Raw genomic sequence first — 20,090 nt, forward strand, 5'->3', positions numbered from 1 at the left:
TCCCAAGGGCTGTGATTACAGATGTGCACCACCATGCCCGGCTTATACCACTTTTACCATATACTGAAAACCACTGAATTGAATACATTAAAAGGGTAAATTTTATAGTCTGTGAATTATACATCAGTTTTAAAAAAAGGAAAAACACTGACAACAGTGGCTGGTACTCTAGCAGACGTGACTGGTATAGTTTGGTGAACACTGGCTTTCTTACTGCCATCTGAAGTGTTTTCTCTGGCATTGAGGACCCATGCTGTCCACACATGCTGATGGCCAGAAATACCAGGGAGTTAACATCTCCTGGTAGCAACCCTCAGTCACTGATGGAGGCTTCATGGAGATCCCCCAGCTCCCTCCCACCTTGAGCGCAGTAACTCTGTTCTAGAATTCTCCACAGGATTACACTCCGTGTGCCCATGCTGCTACTGTGCCCTAACATGCTCTTCGTTGCTTCCTTCCTGGACACACTTCCCTATTTCTTTCCTGCTGTTTCCTGGGATTGGCTCCCAAATAAACTATCTCTACTCGAGTCCCCTGTCTCAGTGCCTGCTTCTGAATGAACTCCCATAAGACAGATAAACCCAAAAATATTAACTATCGGCCTTTACTACTCACTGTCGCTACACTATAATTTCTCCACCCTCAATGAAAAGAATTCCTAGGAAGTTTTACTCCCCTCCCCTTTGATGGGGTGATCCTCATTTGGACACTCAAGACTGATGAAATTGGGAAAAGCAAGACTAGAAGCTTCTGCTTAAAGAATGGAGATTTCTACAGGACCAGTGATGACAAAATGCATATAAAGAATGATCAACAAATACGAACACTAATAATAATTATCAAATATTTCACCTTATTAGCTTAGCAGCTCTTATGATCATTAAATTCCCTAAAAACCTATATGTTGAGGAGAAAGCTTTTATTACCAGACCTGGTGTACAAATATATCATGTGTAGTCTAAGATCGTGTGGACATTACATAAGTCAGGGGCTGGCCTAGGACCCAACACTGTCACAATATGTCAGCCTGTCACTATTTTGCTAAGAAAGCTTTCCTCAAGGAGGGCTTCAATTTGATGACATAAAGGCTGGACAGAACTTTCAGAACCTTCTTGAGCCTCCAGGAAGGAGAAGCTTTGTCAACCACGGGCTGTTTTCTAACCAGATGCACACTTGTCTTGAATCCTTCGTACTGTGGTTCAAGTCCACTCATTTCCCCCTCACTGAGTGCAGACTATGTACCAGGCCCTGCACCACATGCAAGGGCACAATCACGAGCAAATTATGAAGCCTGCTCTCAAGGAGTGTGTAATCTTCAAGTTTGGGTCCTGGTCACAACAAGAAACCTTAACACTAATACTTCTTTAGAGCGTGCTCACTTGCAAATTACCGCTGGCTGAGTCTCACTTATAGAGTCACTTACCAAGCTGTAAACCATCTGCTGGATACTGTGGGGCTGGGCTAGCGGACCCTATAAGGTGGTATCGTTCAAGATCTACTGTATTGAACTAAGTATGTCTCCTTGGTCTGCTGGAGCACTGGAAGTGTCTGAGTGGTGTAAGGGTGTCTGGTGTGTGGTGGTAGCAGCAACAACTGGAAGAGCAGAGTGGATGTCATGTCACTCACCTGGTGCTTTTGAAGTCCCTGAACATATCGGGTCATCTCTTCCTCTGTTTGGGTCTGGGCCCCCTTTTGATTCTTTCCTGCAAGAAGAACCAAAGCTCAGAGAAGTGGTGGCTGTGGTAAGCAAAGAGGGATCCACCTAGCTTGGCCTTATACACCTCAATGCATCTCCCATTTAACATGTGGAAGGAGAGGCATATCACCCACAAGTCCCTGAGTATAAAGGCATGAAGGGCCCCATGCAACTGACACTGAAGGTAACAGACTGTGACCCAGCAGACTGTCCCAACTCTTCTCTGGCCTCTGTTTCTAGGGTCTCCTTCAACTGCTCAGCATGTCTGTTCCATAGGCTGGCTCTGTAGGAAAAACTATGCCGAGAATCTGTGTCCTGGCTCAGGCAATTCCTCTGGGGCAGTGATTCTCAACCGCTCATATGACCTCAAAATACCCTGGAGAACATTCTAGAATGTAATTCCTAGTCAGGATATAGCTCAGTGGCAGAGGACTTGCATAGCATGTGCAAAGTCCTGGCTTTGATCCCTAGCACTGCAAACAAAGAAATAAACAGAAGTTACCTAGCTTTCACCTTTAGAGAGTCTAGTTTAATTAATGTGATTTGGGACCTGGACATCTATCTTTTTTAAAAGGATCTCTAGGTGACTGATGTGCAGCCAGGGTTGAGAAGCACGGCATCTAGCAATGTTTCCCAGATTTGCAGCAGTACCACTAAAATTACATAGGTTCTCCAGCTATTCCTTTCACAGATTCTAATTCAGCAGGTTTGGGATGGTGCCCAGGAATCTCTGTGATGAACACAAAACACAATATTTACCAGTAGCAAAGCCTGGACATTGACATTGATCTGTTCCCCACGACAGTTTCCCTTGGCCCAGGCTTCACCTCGCTTCAGCTCTCAGGTGTTTTTCTTCCCTTTGGAATTTGTGGTGTAAGCCTAGATTGCTTTCAGGTACGAGCCTGAAATTTCCTTTTAAATCCAAAGCCCACACACCAAGATGTGCCGAGGCCCCCAGGGTTCCACCATCTGGATTATTACTTTTTTTCTCAGTGCTGGAGTTAGAACCTAGTGCCTCAAGCATGCTAGGCAAGCATTTTGTCCCTAAGCTACACCCTCAAGTCCAGGATTATTCTTTATACCCACATACAGCTCTGAACTTCAGCCTTCCCGGGAAGGAGAGGAGAAAGGAGAGAGGAAAGAGAGAAGAAGGAAGGGAAATCCAGAGCTGTGTGGCCATGCAAACAGGCAGCGTCTATGTGGTGAGAATCTGGATTCTGTCTGATGCATCATTATGCAGACGATCTTGCTTAGGATTCTGTACCAGCTATACACCAACTACTGTGTCTTAGAAATAGAGCGCTACTTGTATGAAGCCAGTTGAAGAGCAGCTACATATGTATGGACACCGGAGGGAGCCTGGAGAAGATGAACATAAAGTGATTCCTGGTCCAGGCAGGTTGAGCCACTGTTCCAAGATATTCTCTGTGGCTTCAGTAGCTACTGTAGTGTAGTTGAAGACTCTCTTGATCTTTGGCATCCCTGTAGCCCAGGACTCAAGTGAGTCCAGAGATACCCTTTAGCTTCTGTCCTGTACCCCAAACTCTCTCTGATGTCTTTACTTTCCAACCTACCCTGCCCGTGTGTCAACTATCTCAACTTTTCTTATTAGGATTGCCTAATTCTGCTAGGTCAAAGAGTGTTTTCAGACATTTATCTTTTTTTCTGCCAGGTGTGGCAAAGTATAGAGTCATTTTGTCTTCCAAACACCTCAGTCTTTTACATGCAGTACTTTCTAAGTGTCATAATGACTAAGTGAAATAATACACAAAGTGCTTAAAAGAGTATCTGGCACAGAGTTCTCACTAAACCACAGTTTGCTTTCTCTGTTGTCATCCTTCCAGTCTCACAGCAACATTTACTCATGCTCTGGGTCTTAATCTTCTTCCATTTGAAGCCTCTGGAATGATATTCAAATTAAGTACATCTGGGACAAGCACTTTGCCTGGCGTGTGACCCGTGGGAGCCCTGACACTGCAAGTTTGGGTCTGCCGCTTGCTCCCTGGTTTTCTTGTTCCCAGGTAGCATTCTCCTCTCCATTGCCCCCAAGCTGACTTCTCATTCACTCATGCAGATTATTATTATTTTTTTTTTTGTGGTGCTGAGGATCGAACCCAGGGCCTTGTGCATGCAAGGCAAGAGCTCTACCGCTGAGTTAGAACCTAGTTCCTTTCTTCTGTCTGGGGTGCAGCTCACCGTCACAGGTCAGGGCTGTGCAGACCCAATTTCCACAGGCACAGACGCAGCGGTTGCAGTCCACCTCAGTCTCAGCGCCATCTGCGTACGTTTCGTCCTCCAGAGCACACTCTGTTGGACCCGAAAGAAGGACAACAGTTTGGCTGTAAGGCTGGAACAGTCTGTGCACCTTCCCCTCGTCCCAGGCCTGCCTGCCAGAGGCACCACAGCTGAGCAAATGCTCCCATCGGAATAAAATCTTGGACCTTAACTTCACCACGGAGCAGATGGACTGGGTGCCCAATCTAGAATCACAGATTTTTTTGGCCAGCCCTGCAGAGTTCTGCCAGTCCGCTCCATTTTAGCACCCCACATGCCTCTATCCCCAACTACTCTCTTGCTAGGTTAAGCTTACTCTTCTCAGGAGGGTTGAAGGATGGATTGAGGCACTTGAGGAACTCTTGGAAGCTGAGTTTCCAATCAGCGTTTTCATCAGACAGTTCAATGAGAGCATCAACACAGAGTCCTCTGAAATAAAATGGGGTAAAATGTCAGCTAGACCTCAGCTGCTCGCTGAAGAAAGGAAGCATCAGACTTAGCTACACCTGGGGCCTCCTGGAGGCCAAGAAAATGACTGTTCTCTGAAAACCTGTCCCTCAACATCAACCTGGTACAACCATTATCCATCCCAACTTCCCTTAGCGTCTATAACAGCCAGCTTATTAAACTAGATGTCATTATCACTTAGGCTCCTCAAATGGTCCTCCACAATGACGAGAGTTTTGTGAACAGCTTTGACTGACAAATACTTTCCCTACCTGCACACCTTTCCCTAGTGATTGCCTTTCCCATAGTATAACTGTCCAATCAATCAGATTGCCTTTCCCATAGCATAACTGTCCAATCAATCAGACCAGAAAAATCAAAATACAAGAGATATGACAGATGCTATGAAAGGAATATGGGATTTGAATGAGTATGAAATTCAAGCAGGAATCACTATTATCACCACTCTAGAAAGAGATCTTTCAGAAGAGTTTTATAGACCCTCAGATCCATCATTGCCCCATTGGCCTGGATTTGAGCCTTGGTTCAATCTCTTACTACCTACATGGTCTTCAGTTAGATATTTGGCCTTTCTGAGCTCATTTTTTAACCTGTAAAAGGAGGACAAAAGCTCTCCTTTCCTGAGATGCTATAAGGTCAAACACTGAAATCATAAAACATTATCTAAATTCAAGTGACCAAAATATGAAGGATTTACAGAACCTATATCCTAAGGACTTGGGCTATGGTTAGGAAGAATCCTAGTAGCTGTGCTTAGTACTTCTTCTGAACAAAAGTCAGTTGCTTTTCCTATTTTTAATTCTACCAACGCACTAGAAGTTTCTTAGGGGTTAATTCTTATTAATATTTATTTTAGACTAATACCAGAAAAGGAGAAGGACATACATTTGTACAATTAGAGTATACATGAGACCGCACCAATTATCTTAAAATCAGAACTGAAGCTATTGTAGATCTACTATTAGATAATGGGTCAATGTATTCCTTCAGAAAATTAACCAATAAAGTATCCCCCATATCACTCAGAGACAACTTAGTTCTCATGTGACCTTAATCAGTTGTTTTCAGATTACATCTTCTTTCCTTGCATGTTTTAGGCCAAAACAGTAACTACTTGATTAGAATCAGTGTTGCACAACATACTAGTTTATAGTGCTCACAGCAAGAATAGAGCAGAATTTGTATTTTTCCCTATTATTTCACATTGGCCCTGGTGGTTCTGTCACAGTAAGAGGAGCTCAGATCCTCCCAGGCATTCTTTTGCTGTGGTCCACGCCCTGAGCCTCACTCCTCTCACCGTAGCAGCTTGTTGTTCTCCTGGTCTGCATAGGTGGTGATGTTGATGGCAGTTTCATTCTGCTCCACAAATTTCAGGAATTCACTGGAGTCCAGGCGCGAGTCGCCATTATCAAAGTTCTAGAAAGAGGATTAAGAGATCTTTCAACACTGTGTTGTAAAACTTCAGTTCCACCACTGTCCCCAACTCCATTCCAGCCCTCCCTGGCCTGGCCTCAAGGAGCTGAGCAACCAAAGCTGTAGTTGCTTACCAACTGAAGGAGGCACCAATACCCTGAGATGAGTGAGTTAAAATGCCTCGTAAGTCAATCGAGATCCTGCTGGGGAGGTGCGGTTGGATGGGGGCCTAAATTGCCCCAGAGAGCGTTTGAGAGTACTCTGTAGTCTGTCCCTGACACCGTCCTGCAGACATTCTCATCTCTACACTTGGGTTCAGAGCCGCCACCAGCCCATGCTCGAACCCTCATGCGGATATAACAAGAGTACACATTCACCGACTGTGAGCCAGAATCTCATGAAGCCCAGGACGTGTGCCTCTAACAAGGAGCGGCAATGCAAGTGACCTTCCAAGCTCCCTTTGGGAATCACATGACTCTGTCTTGTTGTTTCATTTCCAGCCTCCTTGTGCTTAACTTGGGGCTTAAGTTTCACACTGAAACATGGAACCCACCACGTGATTGAGAACTCACAGGCACAGGCGCCAAGTCAGTAAGCTGTGGGCAGGGCTGCTGCAAAGTCCCTGTCCTCAGCCCTGTGCTGTGGTCCCCACGGTGGACGTTCACAGGTCCTCAGACCTCTCCACGCGGGCTGTCCTGATGAACCATCCAACACCCCTTGGGCATGAGGTAAGAGTATGATGAGCTCAAGCACTGTGCCCTCCATGGCAAGATCCTAAACACAGGCCTCAGCCACCTGGGGCCATTCATGAAGCCGAAGCTCTAGCTGTAGGAGGGAGGGGTGTCATTTTCAAGACTCTGGTCAAATCCCAAGTTGGACACTGCTGCTTTCTTAACTAGACTAGTTCCATTAGTATTTTTCTCTCACTCCCAAATTCTTTCCCTAGGCTTCCTGGGAAATGATCAGCACCCCACTGTTACTTTTGAGGTGACTCTCCAGATAGTGCAAGGAATTTTGGGAGAAGAGTATGTCCTGAGTTTCGAGGTAGAAGGGAAAAATGAACCTGCGGACTCTTAGGATCTCCATGTGCACACATGTTCCATTTCAAGGTTGTTCCACGCCACGCACAAGTACACATAAAACAGCTACTAGGCCCTTGGCTGGTACCTACTTGTGCCCAGGAACAAGTCTCAGATGCTCCTAATTCACTGTACATTTGCCCTGAGGAAATTTCCCTATAGTTCACCTTGTGAGGTCTTAGTTAATTAAGGGAGAGTAATTAAGTCAGCTTGGCCAGCGGGCATTCTTAACAGCAACGGATTTTCTTTATTCCAAATGCTGCATGTTGTGGGCAAGAGAAACAACCCTCTGAGACCCCAGCAGCACCAGGGCCTCATGACAGAGTGCAGGGAGGGGATTAGTCCTGCCTGGCTGCAGACCCACTGTGGTGACCCACGTGAGCACCCTGAACTTGGCAACCACAGCCAGCCAGATGGCTCTCAGAGGCAGTGTCTGTGGGCACACTTCTAGCATCAGGGGGCCCAAATGCAGGCTGGAAGCAGAGGGGCATCCTGGCCTGCCTGCAGTCTTCTCTTAGGAGGGCCTAGTTGTGGCTCCCCCGGACAGATCTTGGTGCGGAATCCACCGAAGCCCAGAAGTCTGGTACCTGCCCCAGAAACGGCAGGAAATGCTTATGAGATCCTGACCCAACCTCGTCCAGTTAACCTCTTTCAGCCAGCCAGTCACAAAGACACAGTGCTCCTGTATTCCTCTCCTCCTCAGCTCTCTATCTGAGGCAATGCTTTCCTTCTGCCTCACCGCAGGGTGGTGGAAGGACAGAAATGTGGGTGGTTAGACACCCACGCTTGGTTCTCATTATTTTAAGTCTGGAGACTGTTCAGACGTGGGCTGAACCCGGCACTTACACACAGTAGTTGGGATGATGCAATAGGTGACTCCAGCATAAGAGGGATAGAAGGCTGGCTCCCGTAACAGCCTTGTCCCCAGGACAAGGTTGGGGTATGAAAGGCTCTTCCTGGTGTGGTATGAAAGGCTCTTCCCACCAGGGTAGGATGCTTCTACCATCGAGAAGCATCCCTTGCAGAGCGGCCTCAGGATAAGCATCCCTTCTACTTCTTTATTCTGTTGTGTTTTCACCTAAGAAATAGTGCCTGAATCACAGCCTGAGGTGAAAGGCAGATTTTGGCCATATCCACACTCTGATTAGATTTGCTTTTCCACTGCTTTGGTATAAGGAATGTCAGCTTGGCTGGAGAACAAGTAGCTAGGTAGCTCAGGAAGAGTCTCCTGCAGAGCTCAGCTCTCTCATGAAAGGGCCTGCTGGGCGGGAGTTGCCCTGAGAAGAAAGCAACGCGCAGGGAAGGGGAAAACTCCTAGGAGACACTGCCACAGGATCTGGGAAGAAGAATTCTGTTTTGTCAGTTGTACCCTGGCCTTCTGAGTTGGGAGAAAGTCCTCAAGAGAAGCTTTTTCAAGGGGCTGTGTGGTCTGCAACTGGAGCCTCCAACATTAGTGTCGGGAGGTGTCGAGGGGGTGTGGCCTGGGCACTTGGGCGTCAAATCTAGCAGCAGGTGTCAGAGACGCCTGAGGCTGGGTGCCACCAAAGGACTGCTACAAATGGATACAAGGTCCCAAGTGGCCCCGCGGCTCCATGCTGTAATCACAGGGACAAGTCTGTGCTCACAACAGGCCCCGCAGGTACCACACACCGTTGGCTTTGGAAACACTGTTTTGAACTATTTTTTGCTCCTGTCCAGCTGCTGCCCAGCAACACGGTGTGTTTCTCTGTAAAGAGGAACCTCTCGATGGCAAGAGCTGTCCTGAGGGGGTGACTGAGACAAGACAGAGAAGGGCTGTGCTCTCAAAAATGTGGAATCCAGAGAGATTTCATCTCTGCCACCGGAGAGAGAAACTTCATCTAAAACAGCACAAGAGAAATCTTAAGTGATCAAATATCCACTTTATCTCAACCCAGTACTCCTCTGTCTGTGGGGTTTATAATGCCAATCAGAAAGAAGTCGCAGACCAGACAGACTGGTGTTGAGAATGCAGAGTGGGCTTAGGGCTGCCGAGAAGTCCCTCCGGTGTCTGGGGCCCTTCCAAAGTCCTGGCTGGCGAGAGCCTGGGACAGCAGTCCCTGGCATCAGGCAAGGGGCAGTGTGGCCTCAGGATGAGCTCCAAGGCCTAGAGCTGTGCGTCTGAAAATGGGGCACCTATGGGATCTTGGGAGCCTGAATGCGTGTGTAAGTATAGCGTGTGTCTCTGTATGGCATGCTCTGGCTTGTTGTGTGTGTGACTGTGCTCATGTATCTGTACTTCTGAGCATGACGTGCTTACCTGAGTGTGATGTTCCTATGTACGTGTGTGTGTTCTTGTCACTCACCCAGAAGAGTGCCCTGAGTGCCCTCAACTGCTTCTTCTACGACTCTCAAGCTTTCAGAAAGATTTCCTGCCTTTTCCTCCCCTTTCTGTTTGAAAGCAGCACCTCTCCTGGCATTAACTGAACTCTGTCCCCTCCACTAGACAGGATAAGCCAGCACTGTGTAGGCTCACAAAGGACCTCTGGGCCCTTAAAATGCCAGTCTGTGGGCTCTTGCTGATGAGGAAGCTCTGCAGGCTGTGGATGGTCAAGATGGTAAGTTGGAGAAACGTCAGACTGGGTAGGAAGGAGGCTGAAGAGGTTTGGGACTGGGTGGGATCAGAAGGTCCTTTGTATCAGCAGGCAGCTCCGTAAGGCGGCACATGAGGTCAGGGCCAGAGCACGGCCGTATTTCTTCCTGACAGCCACTCCAAGACATCCGCGGTTTAACTGCCCAAAAGAGCAGCATTTGAGCGGTGGATTCCAGGGCTGACTACTGTCTTGCTGATCGAGTGCATCACAAGGCAACTTTCCCAGCCTGGTGGAACCATTTACGACGAGGAAACATGCAGGGCCTCTAAGCAGGTCTATGTTGCTGCCTGGTCAGGCAATGGGAGGAGGAAGTTTCCCCTTCTCTGGGACTGAACAGTCTGGACCCTGCCTCTGATTACCTTAAAGTACTTGTCTAGGATTTCACTGTAGTTGCTGCCTTTCGAGAACCAGCCATCTGGAATGATCTCAGCTTCCAACCACTGGATGATGCGATGCCGGAGCTCGTCACGGTTGGCCTGATAGCAAACGACTGCAGGAAAAGGGAGGCGTGTCAGCTGGGGGTCAATGACCCCGGTGTCATCTGGCACCCACTATCCACGAAGCTCAGCGCCCAGGCACTGCTGAGCCATCAGATTCAGCCTTCACTGCACCCCGGGGACATGGGATGATCACACCCTGAGGACATAATCAGGAAGTGTCTAACCCCGGAGTCAAACTCACGTCTCTCAAACATTTACAAAGATTGAGAGTGTTGACACAGAGGTTTGGTTGCTTAAGTCTGAAAAAAGAAAATAGGGCAGCAAAGTACAGAACATTTTCATTAAATTTAAGAAGCTGAGGGAAAAAATTCAATCACTAAAGCAGCTCTCTTGGCTCCAACATGAGCAGAGGAAAGCACAGGAATAAATGGCAGCATGGTAATTCTTGATGTCACTGCATCTCTGATTTTTCTCCCTTTCTCTCCAACTACTATGTCTATCAAAATGTTCTCCCATTTAAAATTTTATTCTACTTGCCCATCCTCTATTATACAGAACAGAAACAGGAGGGGCTGAGAGTCAGGTGGGTGGGAGCAGAGCAGAAACAGCCGCTGGAGAAGAAGGAAATCCCCGGAAGACAATATACGTGGGAATTGGGGAAGGCGCAGGGCTGGGAATGGACACATGGACATTGTTTTTCACTCTGCCCTTCCTAGCTGTGTGAGGTGGTGAAGCTCAATCTCTCTCAGCCTCTGTTTCTTCATCTGTAATTACAGGGAGGTCTACCTCACCAGGGTGCTGTGAGGACGGGAGGACAGTGCTTGGTAAAGGGGTCTGGATCTACAAATCACAATGAAACTTTAATTTGTATTAACAGAAAACCACAGAACCCTTATTAGCACGTCCAACTGCCCCTTTGCTAGGCCTCCTGATTCTGCTGGCCCAGTGACACCAGTGTACAGGGACCTGAAGGGAAGACTCGGGTTTCCTGTCCTTGCAGTGGAGCCGCCGCTCAGCAGAAAGGGAGAACGGCTAACAGTCCGCTCCCCACCGCTTTAGTTGGCAAGCACCCAAATATGCAGTTTTGCAGTTTTCCTGAGCTGTTTTGAGGAGTGGCGGTTCTGGGTCACAAGTTCTGACACACAGAAGATCTTGTGAGCTCGGCAGGGATTTCTGTCTCAAAAAGAATTTCTTCCCCAAGATGTGGGTACACAGCAGGAAAGGTCAGCACTCACCTGGACTGGCGGATGGACTTACAGATTTCTTCTCTGCAAGACAGAAAAAGAAAATGTGTAATGTAAAGAAACGGAAAATATCTGCATATTTCTGGGATTAAAACCGCCCCTAGCAAAGCGGCTTGTTTGTAGGTTTTCATCATTTTGCCTTCAATATTTTCTCCTTCCCTTAATATTTTTTATTTGTCTTTTATTTTTTTGGATACTGGGGATTGAATCTAGTACCTTTGCACTGAACTATATCTTTTCTTTTTTGGTGGGGGTCAGGTTTGTACCGGGAATCAAACTCAGGACTTTGCATTTGCCAGGCAGGCGCTGTGCCACTAAGGTATCTCCCCGGCCTCTTGCACTGAACTATATCCCCAGTCCTTTTTTATATTTATTTTGAGACAAGGTCTCTCAAGTTACTCAGTTGCCCAAGCTGGATTCAAACTTGCAGTTTTCCTGCCTCAGCTTCACAAAATGCTGGGATTACAAGCATATGCCACCATGCCTGGTACTTTCCCTTTTTCTAAGGCTCTAGTACAGGATCGTCTCTTCACTGCTTTACCATTTTACAGTGACTGTATTGTCTTCCTGGTCTCACACTTCCAACTATTGAGTGGAGGGCCCCTGAGATTTTGAGATTTCGTATGGTGGAAAAGTCATACAGTCATGTAGTGATCCACTGCTCCGTTCTGTCTCCCCACGCCAGTAGTGCGGATGGTGTGCCTCACCTTTGCAGTGCCCGTCATAATCCACCTGAATTTTGGATCCAGTAAGGCAGGCATCTCGATGTAACTCACAGTGGTTGAGGTAGGTCTTGCCGTTACTGCCACACACAGGCCTCTTGTGAGGTTTGCATTGCTGAAATAGACCCATGGGAGGATGTTTATGTAGTCATGGGTACTAACACACACACACACACAGACACACACACACACACACACACACTCCATTCAGTGAAGAAACAGATACCCTGCTGCAGTTTTAAGTGTCTGTATCTCCACCAAAATTCACTTTGAAACAGCCCCAGGTGCAGCTATATTAAGGGGTGATTTTTAAGAGCCGAATAGGTCAAGAGAGTTCCTTCCCTGTGAATGAGATTAAGGGCCTTTATAAAAGAGATTTCACACAATGTGTGAGGCCCTTATTCTCCTTTTCCTTTTGCCATGGGAGGGTACAAAATTTAAGGTGCCATATTAAATGTAGAGAATGGGCCCTCACCAGACATCCAATCTACGTGTGCCTTGATCTTGGACTTCCAGGACCTGAGAATTAAATTTCCATTATTTATTAATTAAGTATTTTGTTATGGCAACACAAATGGGCTAAGACAACCCCTTCACCCTATGGAATTACCAGAAAGGGCATTTTATTAAGAAGTGAACAATTTGAATTGTCATTGTGGAAAAATTCATTCAGTGTCTCTGCATGAGCCCTGATCTCTTGAAATTCTGAGATCCAAGACACAAAATAGCCAGAGCTGAGAGCTAAGAGTTCGAACACCAATAGGCAGGCTCATACACACACACTCTCACACACACACACTCTCACACACACACACTCTCACACACACACATACTCACTTGTATTCTAAATTCTCCTGAGGCCTAATTATACAAATTTCTTGCTTTGTTTAGTATTTGGGAGCTGTTCCATTTTCTTTCTAATTTCACAATCACTACTGTGAGGCTGTGGGTGGGGTGCAGAACTACAGGAAGTAGGCAGGAATATGGAATAAAGTTCATTTGGCAGCTAAGTTGGGCTTTGGCTGTTGAGATGGCCAACACCATAGGCAAGCTCAGTTTTTTTTCCTTTCAGATTTTTGTAGCTTTTAAGAGGGAACAGAGAGCAAGTTCATCTCAGATCTAACAAAGGGACCAAAACAAACAAACAAAAAGCAGATGAAAGAAAAGAAAAGATGAAAGAGTATATGTGATAAAAGAAACAAAACACTGGATCTGGAATGTAACCCATTTCCTCCAATTTATAGATTAAGATACTAAAGCCCAGAAAAATAAACTTGCTTTACTGTTATTTACTACGGAATTCCTACTGTGTGCTGCATGCTGAGCGAAACTAAACATGAGCTATTTCTTCATGGCATTCCATAGGAATCAGTTTCCTCAAAATCGTACAACTGTACATGGCGGCACTGAGAGCAGACATCGGCTTCCAGATCAACCCTAAGGCTGAACTCACGCCACCACCCTGCGGCCAGAGTGCTCTAGTGAGGACCTCCTGGGACAAACAGATCCCAGACAGGGTCAAGGATTAGGTTTCAAAGTTGGGAGACTTTCCTTTTGGGAGTAGTGTATCAGGGTCTTGAATCTGGGGGCTAAGTTGGGTGTATTTAACTGAAGAAAGACCTGTGCTTTCAAGCAACATGTTGGCCTATAATGTCATTTTTTGTATAAAATAGGGCTCATAATTACACATTGTATATAAAATGGGGATTGTTTATACTAGCATAGAGGAAAAAACTTGGAGCAACATATACCAAGCTGCCAATACCAGTTACCACAGATTAATGGGATTAGAAAATATAAGATTGTTAATTTTATGTCTGTGTGAATGTTTATAGCATACATAGGTATTGATTTTTTATTTAAAAAAATCTTACATAGCTAAACTTTTATAAAAGAAAAAGATATGCTTGCATTAAAAATCAGGCATCTGATTTTTTTTCTTTTTTAGTACTGGGAATCGAACTCAGGACCTTGCACCTGCCAGGTAGGTGCTTGTGCCGCTGAGCTATATCCCCGGCCCAGGCATCTGATTTTTAACCCCAGGGAAAAAATTCTACATCTTTCACAGACACAGTGTGCTTTTATAAAGATGATGAAATCACGAGTCATGTCCTTGGACTGGCTTTCGCTGCTGTCCTCTGGTCCCTGACATCAGGAACTACCTCGATGCAGAGGCACGTGGGCTCTCCCTTCTCTGTGACCGCACATTCCCGGCCGGCTCCACAGAACACATTGGCACAAATCTTGGATTTGCTCCGTATTTCTTCCTAAAACACAAATTCACAAAGAAAACCATGTTACTGAGCAAGCCCATTGTGGGATGAGCCAGTAGTGGTGATTATTTTCAGGCTTGGACTTTGGTCTAGAATTGCAGCTCATGGAGTTGAAGGGCTTTGATCTGCCCAAAGTTGTCTCTATCCGCCAACACCATACTCTCAGGCATTGCTCTGGCCCAGGTTCAGGTACCTCTGACTCCCTAAGACTGATTTGCCAAAAGTAAGAGTTCCTTTCCTCCTCCCTTTTAAAAAGTTTATTGAGTGCATCTACTACATGCCAACACTGCAAACAGACTGGATACACAAAGGACAGTGCTGATGTTAAAGAAGTTTGAGGACCACCAAAGAGACATTTAGAAAAAAATATATATATGGGGACAGAGAGTGAGTGGGGGGGGGGGAAGAGAAACAGGAGCCCCACAGGGAGCTGGAGGGAGAAGGCATAAATCAAAAGATTCTTTCTGAAAATATCATTCTTTCTGAAGCCTTATGTGACTCTGAAAGGATGAGATCAGTAAGCCAAGCAGAAACTGAAACACTGGAGAGAAATACAAACATCTCAAGGATCAAAACCTCACTGAGTGGTGTAAAATACAATATTATCAAAAAAGGGCAAGAGAAGGATGCTAAAGCATGAAACACGTATCTCCTATCATTTAGTATTGAACCCCTGTCCATGTCTCCTCTGGCGTGGGAGGACTAGACTGGGAGGGCCAGACTACTCCAAAGAGAGCAAAACCACCTGAATGTAGGAGTACCTTCAAGCCACTTTCTGGTTAGGGTTCTTGTTCAGACATGGGCAGCTGAACTGACAAGGCAGGGGATGGTCTCAGTCCATGCCATCTGAAAACATGGGTAACATCTGCACTAATGTGTTGGAGGCATGCTCTTTGCTCTCTGTCATTGGAGGCAGAAAACCAACCCCACTTCATTCACCACTCAGCCCAGCAGTAGTGGTGGTTAAATGAAGGGAATGAAATTTCTCCAGCCCCTCTCCCCAAGCAGCTGGGAAAGCAGAACCACCGAGAGCTTCCAGATCTATACCCACTAGGCTGGTAGTGGCTGTGAAAAACTAACAAGATGGCAGGGGCCAGGCTGTGGTCATGGGACTGACTGTGGCAAAAACAAAAGTCCACGCTCCCACAAAACTCACACCCACTGGGCTGTAAGAGTGAAAATTCTTATACCAGTAAATGCTTTAGATTCCGGAATACGTCTAAAAAAAAAATGAAAAAAGGTACCGGCTTGAGAGCTGAGGATTTGTGCCCAATACAGTTGGTCTGCTGCCACCTGGAGGCTGCACGGCAAACTCCAAGTTACTCTTTTCTCCCACAAACCAGCTTGCGTCAAGCAGGGCTCCCATTGGTCTAGAAGTTATTTGCATGCTCTCGTTTTATTGGTTCACAGGCTGTTACTAAACCAATTCTTTTGTGCATGTTGCTAAGGCGAATTCAATAATGCTGGCAGGCAAGGAAGAAAAGAGGAAATAATTCCCAGAAGGCTGGGGACTCTGGAGAGCTGTTGTTTCCTAAACAGGGGGTGCAGATAAAATCAGGCATATTCTCCAGGCTGGGCCCTTTCGTGGGAACTATGTAAAGCAACACTTAAGAGGAAGAGGAAAGGCTACCACTGATCACTTAAAAAAAAAGATCTCGGGATAACCTTGGTCCCTCTCCTCCATGAGATCCTGTAACCTTATGGTTGTGTCACATGAGCTACAGAGACAAATGCATGCAAAATCCTGCACTCAAGGGCACACCGGCAGCCAGCTCCCCTGGCAGACACCCACCAACTTCCCCTAGCTGTGAGTCTCTAACTAGTCACTTTACTTCATTGAGACTCGCCTTTCCTCATCTGTTAAAGGGAGAAGTTACCAACCCTGCCCTGTGAAGGTAAAATGAGATAATATATTCGAAAGTACCACAAACCATAACGCAAGCCACCCATGAAAAGTGAGATTAATGGAAATGTTTTATAGGGCTGCCTGCAGAACTGCTGGTGGCAGTTACAGAGCCTCATTTTCTCTTATTTTTTTTTTTTAGTGAGCATGAAAAATAAAAGCGTTTCCTTATTAACTGAATTCAACCCAAGTGAGTGCTCAGAAATTGTTCCCCAAAATCCACTTGGAGACATATACCTTTTACTTAAATGAGAACAATATTTAATAGCACAATTAAAATTTATGAAGTGTTTCATGTACCTGATTCTATCTTACTGTTCAGACAATATTATTGTCAGCCCTATTTTATGGAGGAGCAAATTGAAGATCAGAACAGTCAATTGGGTTTACCCAAGACCCCAAAGCTAAAAATGATAGGAGCTCAGAGTCCAACCCAGATTTTCAGATCTCATATTAACTAAGTTTCCACTTATAAATACCTGGCATGTTAAGTGATTTATTACATAAACTCTACAATAACTCCATAGATCAGACGTCATTACCACCCTCATTTCACAGATCCGGGAACTGAGCATTAGTGGTCCAATAACCTAGAAGGAGATAGAACTAGAATTCTACTCAATCCAAAGAAAAATGGGTTCTTTTTTATTTTCTTATCCAGATTAAGACTAAGGAAATAACGATGGGGATGTGAATTGCAGTTAGTAAGGGTAGGAGAAAGTGCCTCAGAGATTTAGATTTGAATTACCCCACAGCTCACCTCTGTTCCTTGTATTCCAAGGTCAAGGACAAGGTCCTGTACTCTTTTTAAACCTCAGTTTCCTCGTGTACCAAGTGGGAATGCTGACCCTCAGAGGGCTGCTGCCATAATTAAATGAGGTGTACGGTATGCCGCGCAGCGCTCACCACACTACAGAACGTGGCTGTTACCACAGCGACAATTTAGTGTCATTGCCCCCTGGGCTGCTGCGTCCTCATTCTTCCCTTCCCTGTCCTCCCTTACAATGGAAAAGAAATACTGAGAGCAACAGGATTGATGGAATAGAAAAAGCGAAGGGTCCAGGAACCCCATGGCCTGTCTGCAGAGCACAGGCGATGGAGAGCCATTCGTTACCAACCATTCCTCTTTGCGGGTGACACATCTGTCAATAGGTGGCAATCTCTCTCTTTGTCTTGCACAGCCCAGAGCCGGAGCCGCAATGCAGACGTGCAGGCTCAGCTCCTGCAGCTCTGCTTAGCTCTGTCCTCCAGTGAGAAGTGAAGCAGGGGGTGGAGAGGAGTACAAGCAGGAGGATCTGCAGGGTTGGGAAGGAATGTCCTCCTCTGCAGTCCTCAGAGCCCGCCCCAGCTCTCCTCATTCACGGGCATTAAAAACAACAATGAAGGGTTTTCTCCAGAAAGGTGGCATTTGCGCCACTGAGAACCCTTGTCTGAGCCCCACCTTCTCTGGAAGCAAGAGTGTCAGATGCAGCCCCAAGTCTCCTAGACCGTTCCTTAGGGTGGCAGGAAGTCTTACTCATCTGCTGCCTGACTGAGTCTGAGTGGGAAAGAAGGGCAGCTTGGGAAGAACGTGCTCAGGATGGTGAGGGGTCAGGATGAGGAAGACGGTGAAGTGGCGCAGTGGGTGATGACCAAGGTGGGTCTCGGTAGCCGATCTCAGGACCCCCATGGCTCTGGTAGGCAGAGAGACTTAGGTCAAGGGAAGGAGCTGTAGGGAGAGGGGACAGGGGTGAGGGCTGTCCTAGAGCACAGCCCAGCTCTGACTCTCCTCCATGTTATTTTCATGATGTATATTGCAAACCGGCTCTGGGGATTTGATCTAAGGGTTCATTACTACACTGCAAATTCCCCTTATTTTGTCAAAGACTCACCAGGAATATTGCAGACTTTTACCAGGGGAAAAGCTTCCTTTGAGCGACTGTCAATCACTGCACAGTAATAATGATACTTTGTACTTGTTCAGCAATTTTGATGAGTATGTAATTTTTACTTTCATTTCTTACTCTAAGGTTTTTAATAGGGGGCAGGTAGGGGTTACCTCTAACAGCTCTCTCATTTAAGGTTCTATGAGGAAAAGGAAGCAAGACTCAGCTATAGGGGACTTAGCTCAGTGGCACAGCACCTGCCTGGCAAGCGCGAGGTCATGAGTTCGATTCTAGGTACTGGGGAAAAAAAAAAAAAGACTCAGCTATAAATGACTGTTCCAAGATCTGATGGTTAAAGAGCTGGGTCTTCAGTCTTTAATTCCAGTCTTTTCCTCTTAACTCTGCCTGTTTACAAATCAAGGCCTGGAAAGGTGTTGTCTAGAGTAAGGTCTTACACAATGAAAATTATTTGTTTATTTTTTTGGTCTTTTTGAGACAGGGTCTCGCTATGTAGTTCAGCTGATCTTGAGCTCACTTTGTAGCCCAGGCTGGTCTTGAACTCACAACAATCCTCCTGCCTCAGCCTCTCGAGTGCTGGGATTACAGGCATGCACCACCACGCCCGGCTGAAAATTATTTTTTTTTTCCAAGCAAAGGAGACCCTTTGCGAGCAAATGGAAAAGCAAGTTATTTGCAAAATCACTGGTAGAAGTGATGGTATGTCTGAATCTCTACGCTAAAGAGCATTAAACCTGAGCATAAAATACACTGTGACTGTCTTTAAAAAGTCTTCTGAAATTAAAGAATTTCTGGAAGAACAGAGTACTTTGGCAGGGGAGGGAGCTTATAAGTGAAGCCATAAAACTGTCAGCTTAGCATAATATCATTTCACTGAGGTGAACTGGGTCAGCTCTGTCCCCTCATTCTTTTCCTCCTTCCCAACTTTTTTTTTCTTGAAAAAACCGCCCTGCTTATATGCCAAGGTGGAATTTTGGCTCCACTTGCCTCTATTGTGTGATAGAGCAGCTTTGTTGATGTGAGAAAGGCTCTCTTTGCTTTGCCAGAATTAAGTCATGGAAACCTCATAGGTGACGAGGGCCCTCAAATACAGAGTAAGTACCACGGAGATAGGACAAAAGAATCCAGAGAACTGGCGCATGTGTGGAGGGGGTCCCCAGGATGGGATGCTTGCTCCTCTCAGGCAGCCATTCTGGAGTGGAATTCTGTAGCAAAGCCTTAGGAAGCCAAGAGAAAGAAAGAGCAGACCTGCTTCAGGCCCTTGAAATCTAGCTGGAGCACTATGTGACCTTGCTCAATCTCGGATTCTTTGCTTTGAGAAAGAATATGTTGGTGTTGCTAGGGAAGGAGGAAGTGTCCCTCCTTTGTATGTGTTCACAACCAATTCCCCATCCATCTCAAGGCCCGTGTACCAGTGCCAGAGTCAGGTTCTGTGAGGCTTGAAGCTTCAACAACTTAGGGCCCCTCTGTGGGAAAAAGAAGACATATCTATGGATGCAGAAGTGGCCACAGGGCCCAGGAATTGGCCTCGCAAGTAAAGGGAGTGAAAGTGATGCTTAATTAGCTTCATGGGAATCCAAATCTCCATTTGCACTCTTATTTTCTTCATAAACACGACATTTCCAATTATGGATTTGGGCTGTCAGTCTGTTTATAGTCACAGTCCTGTTTTCTGCATACACACCTTATCAAATAGACTATAACCGCCCTGTTCCCTTTGGCTTTCCGCAGAACCATCAGTGTCCTGTTTAAGAAAATGCTAATGAACTATTTTTATGTTAGCGTCATCAGGGGATACAAAGTGTCAGTTATGTCCAAAAGAGAAATTTCTAGAAATATATAGTATTGTGAACTACACTGTTTAATTTGGTCAGAGAATTGTTAACTGTACTACTGTGGGTACGTTTAACTTGCTAAGAGAATAGATCTTAAGTCCTAACTCACCCAACGGTAGTTATGCAGAAGTAAAGGATGTGTTAGATTGTAGTGATGATTTCACAATGCACACAAATCAAAGCTTTGAGCTGTGTAACTTGAATATATAAAAATTCATGTCTCAGTGATATTTCAGTAAAGCTGTTTA

General features: G+C 45.9%; 1 protein-coding gene across 1 annotated transcript in view; it reads right to left on the reverse strand.

The window, feature by feature from the left end:
• The window catches only part of Fstl1 (follistatin-like 1), a 51,010-nt gene that overhangs the window by 3,941 nt on the left and 26,979 nt on the right, over nucleotides 1–20,090 (reverse strand). The window contains exons 3-10 of the mRNA XM_005386465.2: nucleotides 14,111–14,215; nucleotides 11,934–12,063; nucleotides 11,218–11,250; nucleotides 9,902–10,032; nucleotides 5,736–5,854; nucleotides 4,287–4,399; nucleotides 3,893–4,003; nucleotides 1,627–1,703 (exon numbers count right to left, since the gene is read on the reverse strand). Coding sequence (XP_005386522.1) covers nucleotides 1,627–1,703; nucleotides 3,893–4,003; nucleotides 4,287–4,399; nucleotides 5,736–5,854; nucleotides 9,902–10,032; nucleotides 11,218–11,250; nucleotides 11,934–12,063; nucleotides 14,111–14,215 — 819 coding nt within the window. The remainder of the gene's footprint in view (nucleotides 1–1,626; nucleotides 1,704–3,892; nucleotides 4,004–4,286; nucleotides 4,400–5,735; nucleotides 5,855–9,901; nucleotides 10,033–11,217; nucleotides 11,251–11,933; nucleotides 12,064–14,110; nucleotides 14,216–20,090) is intronic.

Source organism: Chinchilla lanigera, unplaced genomic scaffold, assembly GCF_000276665.1.
Source record: "Chinchilla lanigera isolate Chin_1 unplaced genomic scaffold, ChiLan1.0 scaffold00026, whole genome shotgun sequence".
Classification (NCBI taxonomy): domain Eukaryota; kingdom Metazoa; phylum Chordata; class Mammalia; order Rodentia; family Chinchillidae; genus Chinchilla; species Chinchilla lanigera.